Source organism: Dendrobates tinctorius, unplaced genomic scaffold (genome assembly GCF_039654945.1).
Source record: "Dendrobates tinctorius isolate UK_male_01 unplaced genomic scaffold, ASM3965494v1 ptg000107l, whole genome shotgun sequence".
Taxonomy (NCBI): domain Eukaryota; kingdom Metazoa; phylum Chordata; class Amphibia; order Anura; family Dendrobatidae; genus Dendrobates; species Dendrobates tinctorius.
The window spans coordinates 23,680,001-23,700,722 of NW_027361775.1; the positions used below are offsets into that span (position 1 = coordinate 23,680,001).

Sequence of the window (20,722 nt, forward strand, 5' to 3'; positions counted from 1 at the left end):
TACAGGATAGAAGAGTGGGAGCAGAGCCATGCATACAGGATGGGAGCGGAGCCATGTATACAGGATGGGAGAGTGGGAGCAGAGCCATGTATACAGGATGGGACAGGGGAGCCATGCATACAACAGGGGGAGCCACACAGAGCTGGACGGGGGGAACCACACATACATTTTCTGATGATTAGAAAATAATCAGCATGTACAGTACTCCAGTACAATTGTTCTTAAGTGCTCAATGCTCCATTTCCTTGTAGGTTCCAATCATTAGCAGTGACGGTCATCAGTAGAAGTAGCCCAGTGCTCCCACTGAAACAGAAACAAGCCAGGTGCTCCCACTCATTCAAAACCTATGGTGAGTTGAGTCACATTAAAAATGTTATAATTAAATGATAAATATGCACTGCTAAACTACAACCGCGTCCATAGCCACGCCCCCTTATGACCAAAGCCCCGCCCCTGTCACACCTCCATCCCCGCCCTGCCGGGCCATGGAAGAATGGTCTTGGTTCAAGCCGGTCCCTGGTGCAAAAAAGGTTGGGGACCACTGTTCTAGAGTAATCATTCTTGGTAAATCACAGTGCAACCTTAATTGTTTTTCAACTTAAAAACCTCACACCATCAGGATGTAGTATTATCCCTGGTTTTATAAGCGGTCTGCATTCTTTGCATATGCAGTGCACATGATAGATATTTTTATTACATGCATGAGGTGGTTGTCATGTAGCCAAATTGCAGATAATTAAATCTACTAACAATTGGAGGATAAAAGGAACAACCATTTTTATTGACCCATAATAAAAGTCCCGATCACCCCAAATGTAGAGGTGCGGGTTGAGTATCCTGCTGGGCAAACTACTAACCCATACATGAAGCTGAAAGTTAATATAAAAAGTAGAAGATATGCACTACCTATATAGAGACATGCATTTATTACACTAGTCTCACTGATTACGGCCATGGAATTGGAAAAGAAACTGTTCTAGAATTGTTTTTTTCTCCTTCGTCTCATTGTGGGACACAGAGACTGTGGGTGTGTGCTTCTGCCGTCTGGAGGCTGACACTAAGTATACAAAAAAAGAGTTAGCTCCTCCTCCGCCGCATACACCCTCGCCCCCAGACCGGGCGTAACTCAGTTTTTGCTTAGTGTCTGATGGAGGCACACGCAGTCTGGAGCTCCAGACTAGGTTTTTTTTTTTTTTTTTCCTCTTTTTCCCTTTCTTTGAAGATAAGACAGGGGCGACGGATCCTATAGAGAGGGTCCGATCTCCCCAAATCACCAACGGGCGACCACGTGTGAGTAGTCCTCCACGTGTTTTCTCTCCCGCATCGAGGGACACATCTGGGACTTTTCCCCAGACAACCATTTTTCTTTTTTATTTTGTAAAGAGGGGCAACGCATCCTGATGAGAGGATTCGATTTCCCCATGAGCTACAACGGGCGAGCACGTGTGAGCGATGGGCGATCCCCAACGGACTCCACGTTTTGTTCCTCTCCTGCAACGCGGGATTTCAGGTTGGCCCCTTCCACCCCTAGGTAGTGACACCAGGGGTGCAGTTGGAGGCGCAGGTGAGCCAGGGGATCGAAGCATCCACCCCCAGTAGCCTCCCCCTCCCCGCCCAGGGATGGGGTTGAGAGCACCCCAAGAGAGCCCCCCCGGCGGCAGGCTCACCTTTGTTTGTAGGGTCACCCCCCGGAACGGGACCCTCCAGAAGGCGCCGCGGGGCTGTCTGTTCCCCCGCCCGACGGGGTTACTTCTTCTCACGGGGCCCGACTCTCTCCCCGGTGGAACCCGGTGCGAGTAGTGGGCGGCGGAAGGGACTCCACATGCGGCAGCAGACGCTCTGCGGCCAGAAGTCCCGCCGGCGGCCGCGGTCCCCGCGGTATGGGGAGATCCGCAAGGCCGCGCGAGGCCTGCCCGCCCCTTCCGGTGGTAGCCGGAAGCCCCGCCCACTGACTTCCGGCAGCCCGGGGGGCGCGCAGTGTCCGGGGAGCGCGCGCCCTCCTCCCCCTCCTCGCAGGTCCCCGCCGGAGTATGGCTGAAGCTCCGCCGGCGGCCGCGGTCCCCGCTGTATGGGGAGGGCCGCGAGTTCCGCGCGAGGCCCGCCCGCCGCTTCCGGTGGGGGCCGGAAGCCCCGCCCACCGACTTCCGGCGGCACGGGGAGCGCGGCGGGCGCGCACAGTGACCAGAGGCTCCCGCCCCCCCTCCCATTTCCTCGCCGGAGTGCGGTCGGAAGCCCCGCCGCCTCTCTCCAAGGTGCACCGCAGTGCCCCCGGCGAGTAACGGCACGTGAAGCAGCTCGTCCACGTCTCAGGGTTTTTCGCTGCGTCCAGAGCACCCCGTGGAAGAGGGGGGACGTTACCGGTGGGTGAGTGCAACCCCGTTTCGAGTGCCGCACTGGTTGTCAAGGAAGGGGTTACCCTCCTCCTCCTACCCTACCCTGCAATATGTCTGGCAAAGGGAAAGCTCACTCTTTCCTATACGCTGTTTGCGTTTCCTGTGGGGTCAGGCTGCCTAAGGCGCAGCCGGGTAAATTTTGCGAAGCCTGTGAGTCGGAGCGAGCCCAGGAGCCCCCCATTGTTGCAGAGCCCAGGGGTCAGGACCCCCCAGAATGGGCAGTGTCTTTATCGCATTCTATGATGTCCCTTACGAAGGCAATTGAGTCCCTTCGGGGCCCGGGCAGGGTCAAGGATGGTGGTCTGCCAGCGGAAGACAGCTCGTCCACGTCTCAGGACCCTTCGTCCGTTAGGGGCCGCTCCAGCACCAGACAAGCTCATGGTAAGAGCTCGTTCTCCGTCGGCCGGGCCTTCTGGGGAGTCGGCGGCTATTTTTAGGGCATCTCGTTCCCTGTCGCCAAGCTCAGGAAGCGATCAGGACGAGGGCGAGGAGGAGGAAGAGGAAGCCTGGAATCCAGAAAGCCTGGGATACCAGGACTCGGTGGACAGCCTCATTGAGGCGGTCAACCAGACTTTAGAGATCGAGGATGATGTGTCCACGGCCTCAGGTCACAAGGTCTCCTTCAAGAAAACCAGGCGTCCGCATAGAAGGTTTGCCACACATCCGGAGTTCGAGGAGCTAGTCCAGAAACATAGGGAACACCCGGATAAGCGCTTTGCAATGCAAAAGGCGCTGCAAGCAAAGTATCCGTTCCCTCCTGAACTCCATAAAGGGTGGGTGGCGTCGCCAGTAGTGGACCCACCGGTGTCACATTTAGCATCAAGATCGCTATTGTCGATACCCAGCGGTTCTTCTATTAAGGACCCAACTGATCGCCTCATAGAGGGGCTTGCCCGCTCAGTGTATGAGGCAGCAGGGTCGGCTCTGGCCCCCTCCTTTGCGGCTACCTGGGTGGCTAAGGCCATGGTTTCATGGGCAGACACTCTGCATAGGGCCCTCCAAGACAGGGATCTGCCCGCGGAAATCTTGGAGGTGACAAATCAGATATCAGGAGCGAGTGATTATCTCGTCGGCGCCGCTCTGGATGCGGCCGAGTGTTCTGCTGTGGCAGCAGCAAATGCGATCGCCGTAAGGCGAGCATTATGGCTGAGATTATGGAAAGCGGATTCTATCTCTAAAAAATCCTTGACCTCATTGCCTTTTCAAGGCAATCGATTGTTCGGTGAAAAGCTTGATAAACTTATCTCAGAAGCCACAGGGGGGAAGAGTAGTTTTCTACCGCAGCAGAAGAGTTGGCCGGCATTCAGGCAGACGCAGAGGCGTTTTCGGCCCTTTCGTAGCTCCTGGAGGTGGACTTCGGCCAGGGCATCCACCTCCGCAAATGATGGTCAGATTAGAGAAAGGCAAGTTTCTTACAGGGCCAATCTGCTGGGTAGAGGCCGGGGCCGTTTGCCCAGAGCGAGGGGGGCCAGATCACAAAAGCCTCCAGCAAAATGACTCGAGGCACTTCGTACCTACGGACGACAGAGTGGGCGGACGCCTACTAAGGTTCAGCCACGTTTGGGTCGCAGTGGCACGCGACGCTTGGGTGGCAGAACTGATATCGTCCGGGTACAAGATAGAGTTTGTCGGACTCCCGCCACGGCGTTTCTTCCGTTCCCGGCTCTCCGGAACAGAATCGCAGGCGGAAGGTCTGTTGCAGGCTATAATGACGCTACAGCGCAACGGGGTCATTGTCCCAGTGCCGAAAAGCGAAGAGACGCAAGGTTTTTACTCCAACCTGTTTTCAGTCCCCAAAAAGGACGGGACAGTAAGGCCAGTACTGGATTTAAAGATCCTGAACAAGTTTATCAGGGTCAGGCGGGCGATTCCGGATGGAATCCCTCCGTTCGGTCATTTCAGCCATGGATCCAGGGGAATTCCTGGCCTCGATCGATGTGCAGGATGCATATCTACACATCCCGATTTTTCCTCCACACCAGAGGTTCCTGCGTTTTGCGACCGGAGGGCGACATTTCCAATTTGTTGCTCTGCCCTTCGGTCTGGCCACTGCCCCCAGAGTCTTTACAAAGATAATGGCAGTGGTTATGGCCATCCTGCATGCTCGGGGCATAACGGTACTACCCTACCTGGACGACCTTCTGGTAAAGGGGCCGTCGTTTCAGGCGTGCCAGGAGAATGTCGGTATCACTCTGGATACCCTGGCCCGCCTAGGTTGGGTCGTCCTTGGTTCCGGCTCAGAGAATCGTATTTCTAGGCATGGTTTTCGACACCTCCCAGGGGCTGGTGATCCTCCCTCAGGACAAGGCGCAAAGGATCAAACAGGGGGTACGGAACCTTCTTCAGCCGGGCTCCAGATCCATCCGGTACGGCATGAGTGTGTTGGGCAGAATGGTGGCGGCGATGGAGGCAATCCCGTTTTCCCAGTTCCATCTCCGTCCGCTTCAACATGCGCTCTTGTCAGCATGGGACCGAAGGCTGCTTTCCCTCAATCATCGGTGCAGTTTGTCTCCACCGGTCCGACGGTCACTCCAGTGGTGGACTCGCGACTCGTCTCTGGTTCAGGGGAAACCCTTTCCCCCGGAACAGTGGTTGGTGGTGACGACCGATGCAAGCCTGCAGGGTTGGGGAGCAGTTTTCCAGAGTCACCCAGCCCAGGGGCGGTGGTCCTTTCGGGAGGTAATTCTCCCGATCAACATTCTGGAGATACGGGCAATACGATTGGCCCTGCAACATTTTCAGCGTTGGCTGACAAACCGGCCGGTGCGCGTTCAGTCGGACAATGCTACAGCGGTAGCGTATGTGAACCATCAGGGGGGCACGCGCAGCCAGGCAGCCATGCGCGAGGTCGGGCTGGTACTGCGTTGGGCCGAGAAAAACCACGTGGTAATTTCAGCGGTGCACATTCCGGAAATCGAAAACTGGGCGGCGGATTTTCTCAGCCGACAGGGGGTCGCGGCAGGGGAGTGGTCCCTGCACCCCGAGGTTTTTCAACAGATCTGCCAACGGTGGGGGACACCAGACGTGGACCTTATGGCATCCAGAGAGAACGCCAAGATTCAAAGGTTCGTCGCTCGATCCCTCGACCCGCAGGCAATCGCAGCAGATGCTCTGGTGCTTCCGTGGAGCCAGTTTCGGCTCCCGTACTTGTTCCCCCCGCTACCTCTGCTTCCAAGAGTCATCAGAAAGATAAGGAGAGAGAGGGTTCCAGCAATTCTGCTGGCCCCAGACTGGCCTCGGCGGGCCTGGTATGCAGATCTGGTTCAACTCTTGGTGGACGTACCCTGGCGTCTCCCAGATCGGCCGGACTTACTGTCCCAGGGGCCGATCTGCCATCCGAACTTAGGGGCCCTGTGTTTGACGGCGTGGCCATTGAATCTTGGCTGTTAACACAGGCAGGATTCAGGCGCGATGTGGTGGCCACGATGGTGAGTGCCCGAAAGCCTTCCTCGGCGAAGGTATATCATCGGACTTGGGAAGTGTTTTTCCGTTGGTGTAGGGATCGCGGTGTGGCTCCTCTGGTTTTTTCGATCCCCAACGTACTGGCTTTTCTGCAGGCAGGGCTGGACGCGGGATTGGCTCCGAGTTCGCTCAGAACGCAAGTCTCGGCCCTGTCGGTGCTTTTCCAACGAAAGGTCGCTTCGGTCTGGCAGGTTAGGACGTTTATGCAAGGGGTCGCACATTTAGTACCCCCCTATAAGGCACCGATGGAATCATGGGACCTGAACTTAGTGCTCAGGGCCCTTCAGGAACCTCCCTTCGAACCGTTACAAGAAGTCTCCTTACCTTACCTGTCCAGGAAGGTCGTTTTTCTGGTAGCAATAACATCTATTAGGCGGGTTTCGGAACTGGCGGCTTTATCTTGTAAACCGCCGTTCCTGACTTTTTATAAGGATAAAGTAGTTTTAAGGCCAGCTCCCCCCTTCTTGCCGAAGGTTGTCTCTGCATTCCATATCAACGAAGACATTGTCTTACCCTCGTTTTGCCCGGCACCGGTGCATAGGGTAGAAAAGGCATTGCACACCCTGGATCTGGTAAGAGCCCTTAGGAGATATGTGACAAGGACAGCGCCATTCCGCCAGACAGACTCTCTTCGTGATTCCAGAAGGGCGGCGGAAGGGACACGCTGCGTCCAGAGCGACTTTGGCCAGATGGGTTCGTCTGACAGTCCAAGAATCATATCAAATCAGTGGCACGCCGGTTCCGGCAGGGATCAGGGCACACTCGGCTCGAGCAGTGGGTGCCTCATGGGCACTGCGACACCAGGCTTCAGCGGAACAGGTGTGCAAAGCAGCTACCTGGTCCAGTTTGCATACGTTTGTCAAACATTATAACGTACATACCCAGGCATCCTCGGATGCAGGCCTGGGAAGAAAGATTCTCCAGGCAGCAGTTGCGCACCTCTAATCAGGGGCGCAAAATAGCATGGATTGGGTGAGCTAAGATCCCGCCCAGGGACTGCTTTAGAACGTCCCACAGTCTCTGTGTCCCCCAATGAGACGAAGGAGAAACATGGATTTTTGTGAGTACTCACCGTAAAATCCTTTTCTCCGAGACGCTCATTGGGGGACACAGCACCCACCCTATTAGCCAGTTGGCATCTGTTTATTTTGAATTATACAAATCCTTATGTAAGGATCAGGGTGGTCCCTTTTTCAGACGTATAATTTCTTGCCTGAGTTTAAGGCGCGTTCTCCTACTGCTTATGCACTAAACTGAGTTACGCCCGGTCTGGGGGCGAGGGTGTATGCGGCGGAGGAGGAGCTAACTCTTTTTGTATACTTAGTGTCAGCCTCCAGACGGCAGAAGCACACACCCACAGTCTCTGTGTCCCCCAATGAGCGTCTCGGAGAAAAGGATTTTACGGTGAGTACTCACAAAAATCCATGTTTTGCTAGCATGGCTTGCCACACTGAAGTTATGCGCAGGTCCAGGGAACTACAACATTTTCAAGCTCACCAGGTGAACCAGCTTTTATAGAATCCCATTCCATACCGTGCTGGCCTTTGTGGTCTTGGGAAGCAACACAAGAACACAGTTATTAAAAAAAGTCAACCTATGTATGAAAGAGGTTTGATATGTGAAATTACCATGTTCTGATGTCTCCTTTCTCCTTGGCCTCTCTCGTTGTGCTGAAACGACAGAATCCGTCTCAGTCTCATTGTCCAAGTTTTCTTGGCTTCCTCGAGTGTTTGGACTGTAAAGAAAAGGAGAAAAAAAAAATTAGGAAATTTCACAACTCAAACTTTGAGGCTTGCTGTATTAGGCCACATTTACATGGTCAGTATTTTACCTCAGTATTTGTAAGCCAAAACCAGGAGTGGGTGAAAATACAGAAGTGGTGACTTGTTTCTATTAGGGTACGTTCACACTAGGTGTTTTTTGCTATGTTTTTATGCTAATTTTCAGCTGCTTTTTACAGTAACAGGAAAGCCTATGAGACTTCAGAAATCTCATGCAAACACATTGGTTTTTTGTCATCAGGATTTTGAGTTTTGTTTTTTGTGTTTTTTAATTTTTTACATAGAGCATGTCACTTTCAGAATTTTTGCAGCATTTTTCACCCCTTGACTTGGATGGTAACAAAACCGCTGGAAATAAACAGGTTGACTTTTTTTGCAGCGTATTTGCTGCAGAAAACTCAAGGACAGCAGGATGTGACCTCACAGTCAGCTCTGCTACCTCTAGATGGTAGGCTGCATGGTTGCACGATGCGTCCATACAGCCTGTCATCCATCAGAGACACCGAGCAGCGAACCCGATTCACTAGAATGGGGGACCCGACAATACAGTGTTTGCCACGCTGTCATGTGCATGACAGTGCGGCAAACACCACTTCTGATCGGTGGTGAAACCATCCCCGCCAGTAAGAGCCGCGGTTCCCATCCTGTCAAAAGACCAGGTAAGCCAACAGCTGTGATCGGAGGTATAAAGTTTACCTCCAGTCACTGGGGTCAGCTGATGGGACTACTGCTCCCATCAGCCGACGCATGCTGCCGCTAACATTAAGAGCAGGAGCGGCTGAAGGGAGTCTTTGCCTGCATTTTAAGATGAGCCAATTCTGGCTATTTGCCCAGCTGTGATATCAAGCCCACGCCTTAGTAAAGGAGCGGTGTCTATAAGGGTACCGTTACACCTAGCGATGCACCAGCGATGCCGACTAGCGATATGACGTGGTCAGGATCGCTGGTGCATCGCTAGGTGGTCGCTAGTGAGCTGCCACACAGGCAGATCTCACTAGCGACATCGCTGGGGACGGGGGTCGCTATTTAACCGTCAGACACGGCGATCCTGCGTCCTCCCGCTCGGCTCCACGCGTCGCTCGTCAGCGCCACAGGAAGCACAGCAGGAAGTCGCCGACGAGGAATGGTCCAGGAGCTTCTCGCGCGATCAGCGATAACCAGCGGGGGAGCAGGTCGGAGGTAAGTATCACATGCAGCGATATCGCTAGAAATATTGCTGCAACGTCACAAAATTGGTGACTTTACAGCGATATTGCTAGCGATATCGCAGTGTGTAATGGGGGCTTAAGACACCTATGCATTACTAATCCTATAATTGGTAATGGTAAATAAACACATCCAGGATAAAGCCTATTAGAAATAAAACAAAACACACTTTTATTTTAAAATACCGGTCATTCTTAACTAACACCTAATTCCACCGAAGCCCTTGTCTCTTGTAATAAATCAAAATAAATAATATATATATATATATATATATATATATATATATATATATATATATATTTATTTCACACCTCATCATTGTTGTTTACCACGCCGTAATCTATTTCTGGGGGATAAACAATTTCCAAACTGGACAGTGCCAAGATGCGACCGTACAGGATGAGAGTCACTGGTGAATGAGCTGCTGCGAGCAAAGCAGTGACTAGCGGTGATGTCATTGAGGTTATCTCCAGTCATTGAGGATGAGCTCCCAGCAGGGCTGAACTGTGGTGACCTCTGAGATTCCCTGCTAGCACTGTGAGAAAGTGGAACAGGACAGAGGCGAATTCACCGGGAGAATTTCACTGTGGTGAATATGAACTGTGTTGAACTAGTCTCTGCACCAAGCGACTTTCTCACAGTGCTAGCGGGGATCTCACTAGGTCACTGCAGTTAAGCCATGCTGGGAACGCAGCCTCAGTGACCTCACTGCTAGTCACTAATGCTACACTCGCAGCAGCTCACTCATCAGCAGCTCTCAGCCTGGACGTTTGCATCTTGGCACAGTTCAGGTTGAAACCTCTTTACCCTCTAGACATGGATAACTTCGTGGGACAGAACAACGGAGAGGTGAAGGATATAATAATAATTTTATTTCTAAAGTGCAGACATATCGCAGCACTTTACATTTTAGAGGGGACTTGTACAGACAAGAGACATTACAGCGTAGCAGACACATATCAAAACAGATACCAAGAGGAATGAAGGCCCTGCTCGCAAGCTTACAATCTATGATTTTTTTATTTTAATTCTCTCGCAGGAGAAAATGGTGTCTGTGGAATGGACGATGTCGTAAGTATGGTGCAATTAAGATTTCAACTAAAGGACCTTTTCTGTGTGTGTTTTTATACAATATGACTATGGGGTTAGTAATGGGGACGACTTATAGACGTGTCACCATTACGATCCTCCGGACATGATGTCGCCTGACAATACAAAGGTGACATCAATTCCCCCCCCCCCTAACTATTACCCCACTTGCCACCCCGCTACAGGGCAAGTGCCAGAATTGGCACATTTTATACATGTGCCTTTTCTGGGGCGGATAAAAGTTGATGTTTTCAGCCTGGGGGGGGGGGCGCAATATCCATGGCTCCTTCCTAGGTTATTAATATCAACCCACAGCTGTCTGTATGGCCTTTGCTGGTAATTAATTATAGAGGGAAACTACATTTTAGTAGCCAGTAAAGGCTACGTATACAGCTATGAGCTGATATTAATAGCCTGGGATGCTCCATGGGTATTACCCCCTTCTCAGGTTATAAACATCTGGCCCCAGTTGTCGGCTTTCCCGCTGCTGGTTAAAAAAAAATTACGCAGGTGTCCATGCCATAAAAAAAAAAAAAAAAAAAAAACCACACACACTGCATGTGGTCTTGTGAAAAGAAGCCACACCGATACCAAAATAAGATAAAGGGATTGCCCATATAGGATAATCACTTTTGCTAGACGAGTCCCTCGTCAATGAGGCTGGGTTCACATTACGTTCTAGCAGTCCGTTAGACGGACTGCGTTACACCGCGGTATAACGCGGTGTAACACAGTCTGTTAATGCTGCCATTCAGCCCCATTGTCGGGCACATCGCAACGCATGCCGTAAAGCGGCATGCGTTCGCGATGAGCCATCATTCAGTGACGGAGCCTTGGACGCAGGCTGCAGGGTCTGAGGCTCAGTCACCACTAGCGCAGATGGAGCATCTACACTAGCGGTATAGCATAACGCGTTATGTTATAGCGTTAGGCTGTGTGCACATGTAAGCGTTTTTTTCACGTTTAAGCGTTTTTACTGGCAAAACCGCTTACAAGAAGAATCCCATTCATTTTAATGAATTCTGCACTTTTTGTGCATATTGACGCGCTTTTTCAGCAAAAAAAGCATTGCGGTAAAAAACACAGCATGCTTATTAATTTTGCGGAAAAAGCCGCATTTCTAATTATATTCTATGAGACTGGGGATGCTCCGGAAAAAATGCACAAAAAACGCGCAGAAAAAAAAAAAGCGAGTTTCCTGGGAGGAGTCCGGTTTTTAGTTAGGAATTTTCTGCATACGTGGGTATATAGCCTTAAACCAGCCCGTCAACGCTATGCGTTGAGCGGGCTGTGTTAACGCAATGTGAACCTAGCCTAAGGTATAAATGTGAGCAGACCTGTGCAGTATAGGAGAAATACAGTGTCACACACAGTGCTGACTGATAACAAAAGCCTTTCTCCACACTGATACTAGGGGAGAAACTTCTTTATGAAAGGGGTTGTCCACCTTTAGGAACAATTTTTGTTTTCTTTCTTGTATTTGGGGCTAAGAATCATTTTTGCAATTGGGTTTCATTTAAAATTTTGTACTGTTTGCCTGCAATAGCCTCCTGTGTTTCACTGTAAACTGCAGCCTACAGAATGAGCCAACTGAGAATCTGTCAGTCAGCCTGCCACGACGGTCTGACAGGGAGTTTTTAACTTTTAGGCTGGGATCACACATGTGAGAAATACGACCGAATCTCGCATGTTAATACCCGGCACTGCCACCAGCAATCAGGAGCGGAGAGTGCGGCTGCATGTATTGCTATGCAGCCGCACGTTCTGATCCGAATGCCGGCGGCAGTGCCAGGTATTAACATGTGAGACTCAGCCGTATTCCTCGCATGGGTGATCCCGGCCTTACAGTCTCTCTGTGTACCTCTATCTGATGCAACCTATAGTCATAAATCAATAAAGCATCCAAGTTGACCGTACAGGGAAACAATAAGTCTGTAAAAGAAAAACAATGTTTGATATATATATTTTCTGCAAAGATCTGAATTTTTTTTTTAATCTAAATTGTGTATGTATTCACACACCTTAGGACAATTGGAATTTTTTCTTTCAACTTTTTCAGTACACTGTATGGTAAAATGAATAATTTCATTCAAAACTACAACTTGTCTCTAAAAAAAGAAAAAAAGAAAAAAGTCCACATATGCTTAGGTCAATGGAAAATTAAGTTAAAACTTATGGTTCTCGGAAGACTTAGCAGAACAAAAAAAAAAAAAATACAAAAATCAAAATACAAAAATCCATCTGGATGGGAAGGCTTTAAAAGCCCCGTCTCACAGAGAGATTGCTAATACGTCACCGATTTTGTGACGCAACAGCAATCTCGACTGCTATCTCCCTACATGTGACACGCAGCAGCGACCGTCCACCCTGCTGGATATCGCTGATCATGGGCCATATTTTCGTTTTCGGCGTCCCGCTGACCAGCACGCATCGCTCTGTTTGATCGCTGGATCGTTGCTGCGTCGCTAAAGAGATCTGCCTGTTTGGCAGCTTACTACCGATCATTTAGCGACGCACCAGCGATCCCTACCAGGTCGTATCGTTGTCGGGATCGCTGGTGCGTCGCTAAGTCAAATGGGACCCTAAGGGTACCGTTATACTTAGCGACGCACCAGCGATCCCAACAACGATATGACCCGGTCAGGATCGCAGGTGCATCGCTAAGTGGTTGCTAGTGAGCTGCCAAACAGGCAGATCTCACCAGCGATGCAGCAGCGGTCGGCGGTCGCTACTTACCTGTCAGACGAGGCGATGAAGACGTCCTCCCGCCCGCATCCACGCGTCGCTTGTCTCCACAGCAGGAAGCTGACGATGAGAAACTGCCCAGGACGTTCTCACGCGATCAGCGATAACCAGCGGGGGAGCGGTCGGAGTAAGTATCACACATAGCGATATCGCTAGCAATATCGCTGCTGCGTCACAAAACCAGTGACGTTATAGTGATATTGTTAGCGATATCGCTTAGTGTAACGGGCCCTTAAGTCTTTGCCTCTATGGTCAATTTTCGTTTTTACCTTCCTTTCTTCAGTTGACATAGGAAAGGAGGCTTTTTTTTTTTTACAGGACGAATTGTAGTGGGTCAAGTATTAAAGCATTTTTTTTTTGTTAGGGAGTTAAAAGATTAAATGAAGAGTCACAATTTTGTGTTTTAATTTATTTTTTTTCCTGGTACGAATTTTACCGATCAGGTCAATTTTACATTTTGATAGAATGGGAAACACACACAGTTGCTATGTCTATTTTTAAAAGAAAAAACAGATGTTTTTTTTTTCCCCAACATCATTTTCTTCCATTATTTTTTAGTTTCCGTGACATGAACATGTGATTGTCTGATGGCTTACATAATATACTCCAATACTATAGTATTCCAGAATATAGAGAAAATCGCTGTGCCATTTGAAGCTCAGTCTGGCTGAGCTGTACAGACAGAAGTACCACGATGGCAGCAACAGGGTCCCTCAGTGGGCCGCTGGCTGCCATTGTAATCCATCGGGGCATAGGAAAGGGGGGGGGGGGGGGGGGGTGATGGAAGCTAGTGCGGAGCCATTTAAATGGTCCAGCTCTGGCCTCTGCTGTTGGCCGATGTCGCATACAAATGGAGAGATGTCAGCTTTTAACCCCTTCACTACACAGCCAATTTTTGTTTTTGCGCTTCCGTTTTTTTCCTACTCTTCTGACCAGGGCAGACATAAGAAGGCTTGTTGTTTTGCGAGATGAGTTGTACTGTTTAATTACACCATTCATTTTACCACATAGTATACTGGAAAAAGGGAAAAAAAAAATTCCAAGAGCTTTGAAATAAAACAATTCTGACATTGACCATGCAATATGATTTTCCTCATCAACATGATTATGGCAATATCAAACATGTCCATTTTTTTTATTACTTTATTGGTGGTTAAAAAAAATAAAAATAAGTTGGGAAGTTGTGTTGCCATTTTATTTTCCAAAGACCCGGAACATTTTTATTTTTCAGCCGATGGAGCTGTGGGATGGTTTTTTTTTTTGCGGGGTGAGACTACGTTTTTATTAGTAGCATTTTGGGATGGATGTGACATCGCTTGTTAAAGCATTTTTTATGGAAATGCGGCGACAAAAACCCCCAAAAAATGCAATTTTGGAGCTCTTGCAATTTTTCACCAATTGGGTTACCATATTTTTCAGACTATAAGATGTACTGGACCATAAGATGCACCACAAATTTTGGGGTGGAAAATAGCAGAAAAAAGATTTTTATAAGATGGGGTCTGTCTTATTGTACAAATTTAAGGTATCTTACCTGAGGGCCGGCGGTGGTAAAGTGGGGTCACAGGAGGCATGGTCCCTTCCTCAGGAAGCCGGCGGCGGCAAAACTGGTCAATGCTGCAGTCCCGGGGTGCGATGCTGTGGGTCCAGTGTCGGCGGTGAGGCAGAGCATGGAGCAAGATCCCTTCCTCAGGATGCCAGAGGTAGAAACGTGGTGACGTTGCGGTCCAGTGTCCACGGTGAGCAGAGCCGAGTGCATCATCGGCCATCTTCCTGAGGCTGCGTGTGCACAGATAGAGATCTCGGCGGCCTTCAGCTTCAGTCAAATGGCGGCCAAGATCTCAATCTACGCACACGCGGCCTCCGCCAGCCATTTTCCTGAACCCGAGGGCCGCAGGGATCTCAATCTGCGCACGCGCCGCCTACGGAGGCCCACGGTTTCAGAAAGATGGACGCAGGGAAACCGGTGATGCACTCGGCTCTGCTTTCCGTGAACACCAGACCTCGGAGTTGACACATTTCTGCTGCTGGCATCCTGAGGAAGGGACCCTGCTCAGGTGCACTCCACACTGCCGACACCGAGCCTCAGCATTGCCACACCTCTGCCGCCAGTTCCGCTGCTACACCACTGCTGCAACCCCCCCCGGTAAGCCTGCGTTCGAAATATAAGACATCCCCCATTTTCCTCCCAAATTTTTTGGGGAAAAAGTGCGTTTTATAGTCCGAAACATATGGCAATTGCTTTTATACTTTGATAGATCAGAAATATCTGAAAGCGGCGATACCACATGTATCTTTTTCTAAAGCATTATTCTCAATGGGGTAAAAGGGGGGGCAATTTGAACTTTTATGATTTTTCTTCATATTTTTATAATTATTTTTTTTTTAACGTTTCCCTGGTCTTATTAGCCCCCGTACAGGACTTGAAAATGGAATCATTCGATTGCTTGTACTATATACAGCAATGTTACAGCATCACTGCATATTGCAGAAATCACGGTCTCCATTGCAGCATGGCCAGAGGCTGGATTTCAAAGGCACTAGGTAGTGACAGGCATGGGGGTCATCAACTGACCCACAGTTGACATGACAACCCATCGGCGACGCGTGATCAATCACGGGCGCGCTGATGGGCGTAGTCAATGACACACACACACGTTGACGTGTTGTTGAATGCCGCTGTCAGAGATTGACAGCAGCATTTAACAAGTTAATTGCGAGCGGAGCACAACCCCACCTGCAATTGTTAGAGGCGGGTCCTGGCGGTAATACACATCCATATCCTGCCGGGTATGGGGTGGGCTTCGATGCGTGAGCCCACTCCATACACCAGCTTCCGACATGCGCTGCACACCTATGGCAGATGTCGTGAAGGGGTTTAACCCCTTCCACATGCAGTTACCCCACAATGACGTCCAGTTACGTAATTTTGCGTTAAAGGGTTGAATTCAAAATTGAATAATTTAAAATATGAGACTAGAGGAAAAATTGGTAAAACAATTAAAAGCTTAAGAATCAGGTAGTTAACAGGATAACAGTGCTACAGGTTACACACAAGGCCATAGGGCTGTCTGTGCTACTTCGTTGGCAAAAGCCTTGCAAAATCAAGATGCCATTGATTTGAACAAAATGTATATACTCACTGAAAAGACGGAGGACGCGAATCTCCAATGCCCCCTGTCCGCTCGATTGGTGGTGGCAAATCAGAGTGGCTGTCAGCGCACACAGAGCCTGCGTCAGACTGCGAACCGTCTGCAGACACCAGCTGTAGAGACAGGGAGAAGCGTTAGCAGTGACCACACACAAACAGTATTTGTAAACCTGACAGCCGTCTGTGCTGTAACAGTGTCTACTGCCACCGTGTGATGAAAGACACACCCAAACATACGACTACAGGTGGTAAAATTCCTAACTGTTCCCTAACAGCCTGATGTAAGGCAGATAGCCGGCTGCTGGAGTTTTACATACCGGGTTTTATCATGTACACTCAGTTCTTTAAATCCGTTAATATTTTCATATTAAAAAAAAAATTGTTTTGTTTGCTGATTTTAACTAAAGAAAATACAAACAATTATATCAATAAGTGTATATATAAAAGACACAAACATGATACCTACACCTAAGAACACATAGTACCCCGATATGCGACTCTGGTGGGCCGCTACTTCCCCTATAAAGGTCCAGTGTATTTCTAGAATTACAGGTTAAAATCCCAGATGTGGAAATCCTATTACCTCATCTGACCTATAGACCAAAAAGATAGAGGAGCCTGTGGTCAGCCATTCTCTGAAAGTAGAAAGACCTGGTGCACACCATGACTCACAGCACAAGTATGTAGATAGGAAGAAGACAGCCAAGTAAGGGAAAGACAAAAAGGCATGGAGCAAAGGATTCAATGGAAGAAACAAAAGCTGAAGCAGCACATGATAATAACAGAAGGCCCGGAAAGGCATGCCAGCATCAAGGGAGCTTTTGGTAATTTGGAAGACTACAAGAGATTTAATGGGAATGTGTCACCCAATTTATTTCTTCCCCTCAATCTTTTTTTTTTTCCAGAATTCTTGTTTAATTCTATTTTCTATACATGCTTAAAAGGGAACCTGTCACCATCGCTCTCCTGTGCAGGCGTACTTCTCCGCCCTGTTGAGGGCAGAGTAAAGTACTGCAGCGCGCAGGACCTCTCTGACCTTACCCTGCGCACTGAAGTACTTTGCTCTGCCGTCAACAGGGCAGATAACTATGCCAGCGCAGGAGCGCGATGCCAGGGAGCAATGAAGAAGCAGGAGGGCGGCATCGTAAGAAGATGGGAGACGCCAGACCCGGACCTACGACACTCATCGGACCGGCCCGCCCTGCAGGTGAGTATAATAAAACTTATTTTCCTTATCTTTCAGGTTGGACTGGGGGTTTATCTACAGCATTATAGAATCAATATGCTTAAGCCCTTGACGAACCAGCCATTTTTGGTCTTAAAAGGGAATCCGTCAGGCGAATTTTACACCCCTAACCCCATAAGTGCATGTTGCGCTTTAAAAGACAAATCCAGCAATATCTCTACATGGTCATTCGGTTCCTCCATTCCTAAGAAATTAACATTTTAATTGATATGCTAATGAGGGGAGACCTATTTGCAGATCTGAAGCCTCTGTCACTTCAGCTCTACTCCCTGCCCGACTGTCAGTTTCTATATGATGTGACTTCAGACAAAGGAGCCCTCAGCCAAGCAGAAGGAGGCAACCCTTGGTGGGGAATAGAGCTGGAGTGACAGAGGCTTCAGATCTACAAACCGCTTTTCAGGCTCATCTGCATATCAATTCAAACACTGATATCTCAGTAACAAAGGAACGGACTGACCATATATAGATATTGCTGGACTTATCGGTAAAAGAGCTACAAGCGCATAAAACTACTTTGGGTTGAGAAATCCTGCTGACAAATTCCCTTTAAAGAACAAAAAAAAAATGTTAATGTTTACATTCTGTCATGTATAACTTTTAGAAAATCGCTTTACCTGGTTATTTTGCATAGAATATTTTAGGCATCATTTTCAGATAAATATATGGTAGAATTAAAATTTATATGAATATTTTTCCTGGGGTACAATGCATTAAAAAGGTAAATTTGTATGACAGCACATATTACTGCCTATACATGTAAAATGCTCCGGCATCTGTCAGGGCATCCTACCCAAGGCATGCCCTAAGTGACATTGTCAAGAAGTCATAGCTGGCCTCAATAATCCCACGGGCGCTGATAGGGGCAGGAAAAAAAAAAAAAAAAAAAAAAACACAACATCCTCCAATTATGAGCAGCAAGAAATCAACATTCATTAGAATGCAGAAAAAGATAAAATGGTCAGGATTGAAGCCATCATCCATCCAGCGGGTATCATATACCAGGGTTCCCAAACTCCAGTCCTCAAGGCCCACCAACAGATCATGTTTTCAGGATTTCCTTTGTATTGCACAGGAGATGCAATTATCACCTGAACAATACTAAGGAAATCCTGAAAACATGATCTGTTGGTGGACCTTGAGGACTGGAGTTGGGGAACCCTGTCATATACCATCCGTATGTTGGGATGCCTGCCTGTGACATACATGTAAGTACTGAAGCAGGAAAGTAGAGGGCATGTTACATTACTTACCCAGCATACAACTCTTCCGTTAAAACATGGCAGCTTTGCATTATCATCAGAAATTTCTTCTTTCACCACCCTACCAAGAAACAGATGAAGAACTGAGAACACAGAGAAAGATTTATGTGAAACATGAATATTCGTGCCTCGTAGTATGGGACACCGCAAAATGTGCCCCTGGCACTGGCTACATCACCTTCTCTGTAGAATGCCATTCCTCGGTAATTCCTTCTGGAAATGTTAGGATATACAGATACCAATACTTTTAATAGGACATGTGCCTACACAATCTCACACTGCCAGTATTGTGTGGATACCGCAAGGACAGCCCTAGTGAAAAGGGTAATGTTCAGTTATCTATTAATACTTTTCTAGGAGGAATTAGAGAGGGGGCGCAATCAAGTGACAAGGACAACTCCCTACAAAATCATCATTTGGACAATGAGCGCACACCTCATATTCGCCAGTGGAATGTTTATTCCCATATGCCACATCATACATATGTTTTCAGGAGAAATAACTACGCAACAAAACAATGATGAATTGTAAAATATGACCCAAAATTGGTATTTAATTTGGAAGACAAATACTTACTATGGCAAGAGAGTAGACAAATTCTCCTTGAACAACTCTGTCATACCCCACGCTTGGCCACAAATAAAATAAAAAAAGCTTAGCTTCACCTGTTGTGCCGGCACTCACACGCCCCAGGGCTCCTGTGCGGTTATTGTGACACATGACCCTGGCGCCCAATCAGCGGTGGCGTCACTGTCCCCTTCAGACAAATTGAACATGGAGAGGAAATCCAGGCTGCAGCCGATCTCTGACTTCCTCTTCAAATTCAATTTGTCTGAAGGCAGAGAGTGAAATCAGCGCTGATTAGGTGCCAGGGTAACGTGTCATAACACTGCAAGAGATCCACAGGGAGACCGAGTGCCGACCCTGCAAGAATGCTGCTGGCACGGGAGGAGAGTATAGGCTTTTGCATTTTATCAGGGTCAAGTGTGGGGTATGAGAAGGGGTTGTCCTAATAGCGGACAACCACTTTACGGAGTTCCAACATCCACAATAATTTGAGAAGACACAAAGCCAACATGCTGCTGAATTGACTAGGAGCTTAATGGGGTTGTCCAAGTTTATTTTAACTGCAGACTTGTGAATCCACACATGGCACATTGTCAGGATTCTCCTGTGCTGCTAGCGAGACCGAGCAGTAATGTGACCGCAAGTAGTAATATGCATATTTCCAACCAAATTACAACCAGACGTGTGCAGCTTCAATCAATGCAAGTCAACTCAGCAAGGCCAAGCAATTCTAGTCGGAATGTGGATAGGAGTATGGATAACTCATACTTGCAGTCGTATGACTACTCTCTCGCCATCGGCTCGAGAGAATCCTGACAGCACATGATGTGAGCACTGTGAGGATTCACAAGTCTGCAGTCACATGGTGACTGCAGACTTTCATGGTAAGCCTGGTCAACCCTTTTAAGGGTATGTGCAGACGCTGAGTATTTGAAGCAGATCTTCCAGAAATGTCTCACCACAGCTTCTAGCACCGCCCGCACATGAATCGCCAGTAAAGGACAGCGATAAAAGCAGTGAAATAAGCACCGCCACCATAAGATGATTTCAGTGAGGTGCTGGTGTCACTTACTGCTTCTATGCCCGGCACCTGAAGACATCTTCTTTCAGTTAGATGCCGAGTGCCAGTGCTGCACTCGGCTCTCCCACAGTGTCCATCACCCAGGACGTTATCAGAGGGCAACGATGCAAAAAAATAGTAACTGCAAAGCTGCCCCCCAATGATATTCTGTTTTAGGATGGGCGACTGAAGATATGGGGAGTGACATCACGTTTGAGACTCCTTGCAAACAAGACATCACAGGCAGAAAATAAGAAAAAAAGAAAACAAATTTAGGGATTAGCTAGATAAGAAAGGGTGTACGATCTTGGGTAAGAAAGCAAACTGTAAGCGTTTTTAGGGTATAAGGATAGATATTTAGAAAATATATTCTAGGTGCCAGACCACCCCTTTAATGAAAGCCTTTTAGAACAAATGAGGAATAACAAGAAACTAATAAATGAAATGCACACACAAGACAAGCATCTTCCAGCAGTAGCGCACTGCGGATATACGGAGGATAAAATCCCAAGCAATGTGTTTCACATCAGCCCAGTCAGCAGCCGAAAAGAAAAGAGGAATCAGCGCTATAAACAAAACCAAATGGCATATTAAGGGGATAGGATTCGGATGCTCTTCAAGTCGTGACCTTTAATGTCCCTGCAATCATATAGCAGGCATCTCTGGGACTTACACACCCAATTACAGTCCCTTGGGACAGTAACAGATGTCTGTAGAGGCAAAGCAGCAGACACTCCCAATAACATAAACCTTCTGAATAAAG

General features: G+C 48.3%; 1 protein-coding gene across 2 annotated transcripts in view; it reads right to left on the reverse strand.

The window, feature by feature from the left end:
• DVL3 (dishevelled segment polarity protein 3) overlaps positions 1 to 20,722 on the reverse strand; it is a 155,212-nt gene that overhangs the window by 97,829 nt on the left and 36,661 nt on the right. For both annotated transcript variants that reach the window (XM_073589264.1, XM_073589266.1), the window contains exons 2-4: positions 18,324 to 18,393; positions 15,820 to 15,941; positions 7,484 to 7,590 (exon numbers count right to left, since the gene is read on the reverse strand). In XM_073589264.1, coding sequence (XP_073445365.1) covers positions 7,484 to 7,590; positions 15,820 to 15,941; positions 18,324 to 18,393 — 299 coding nt within the window. The remainder of the gene's footprint in view (positions 1 to 7,483; positions 7,591 to 15,819; positions 15,942 to 18,323; positions 18,394 to 20,722) is intronic.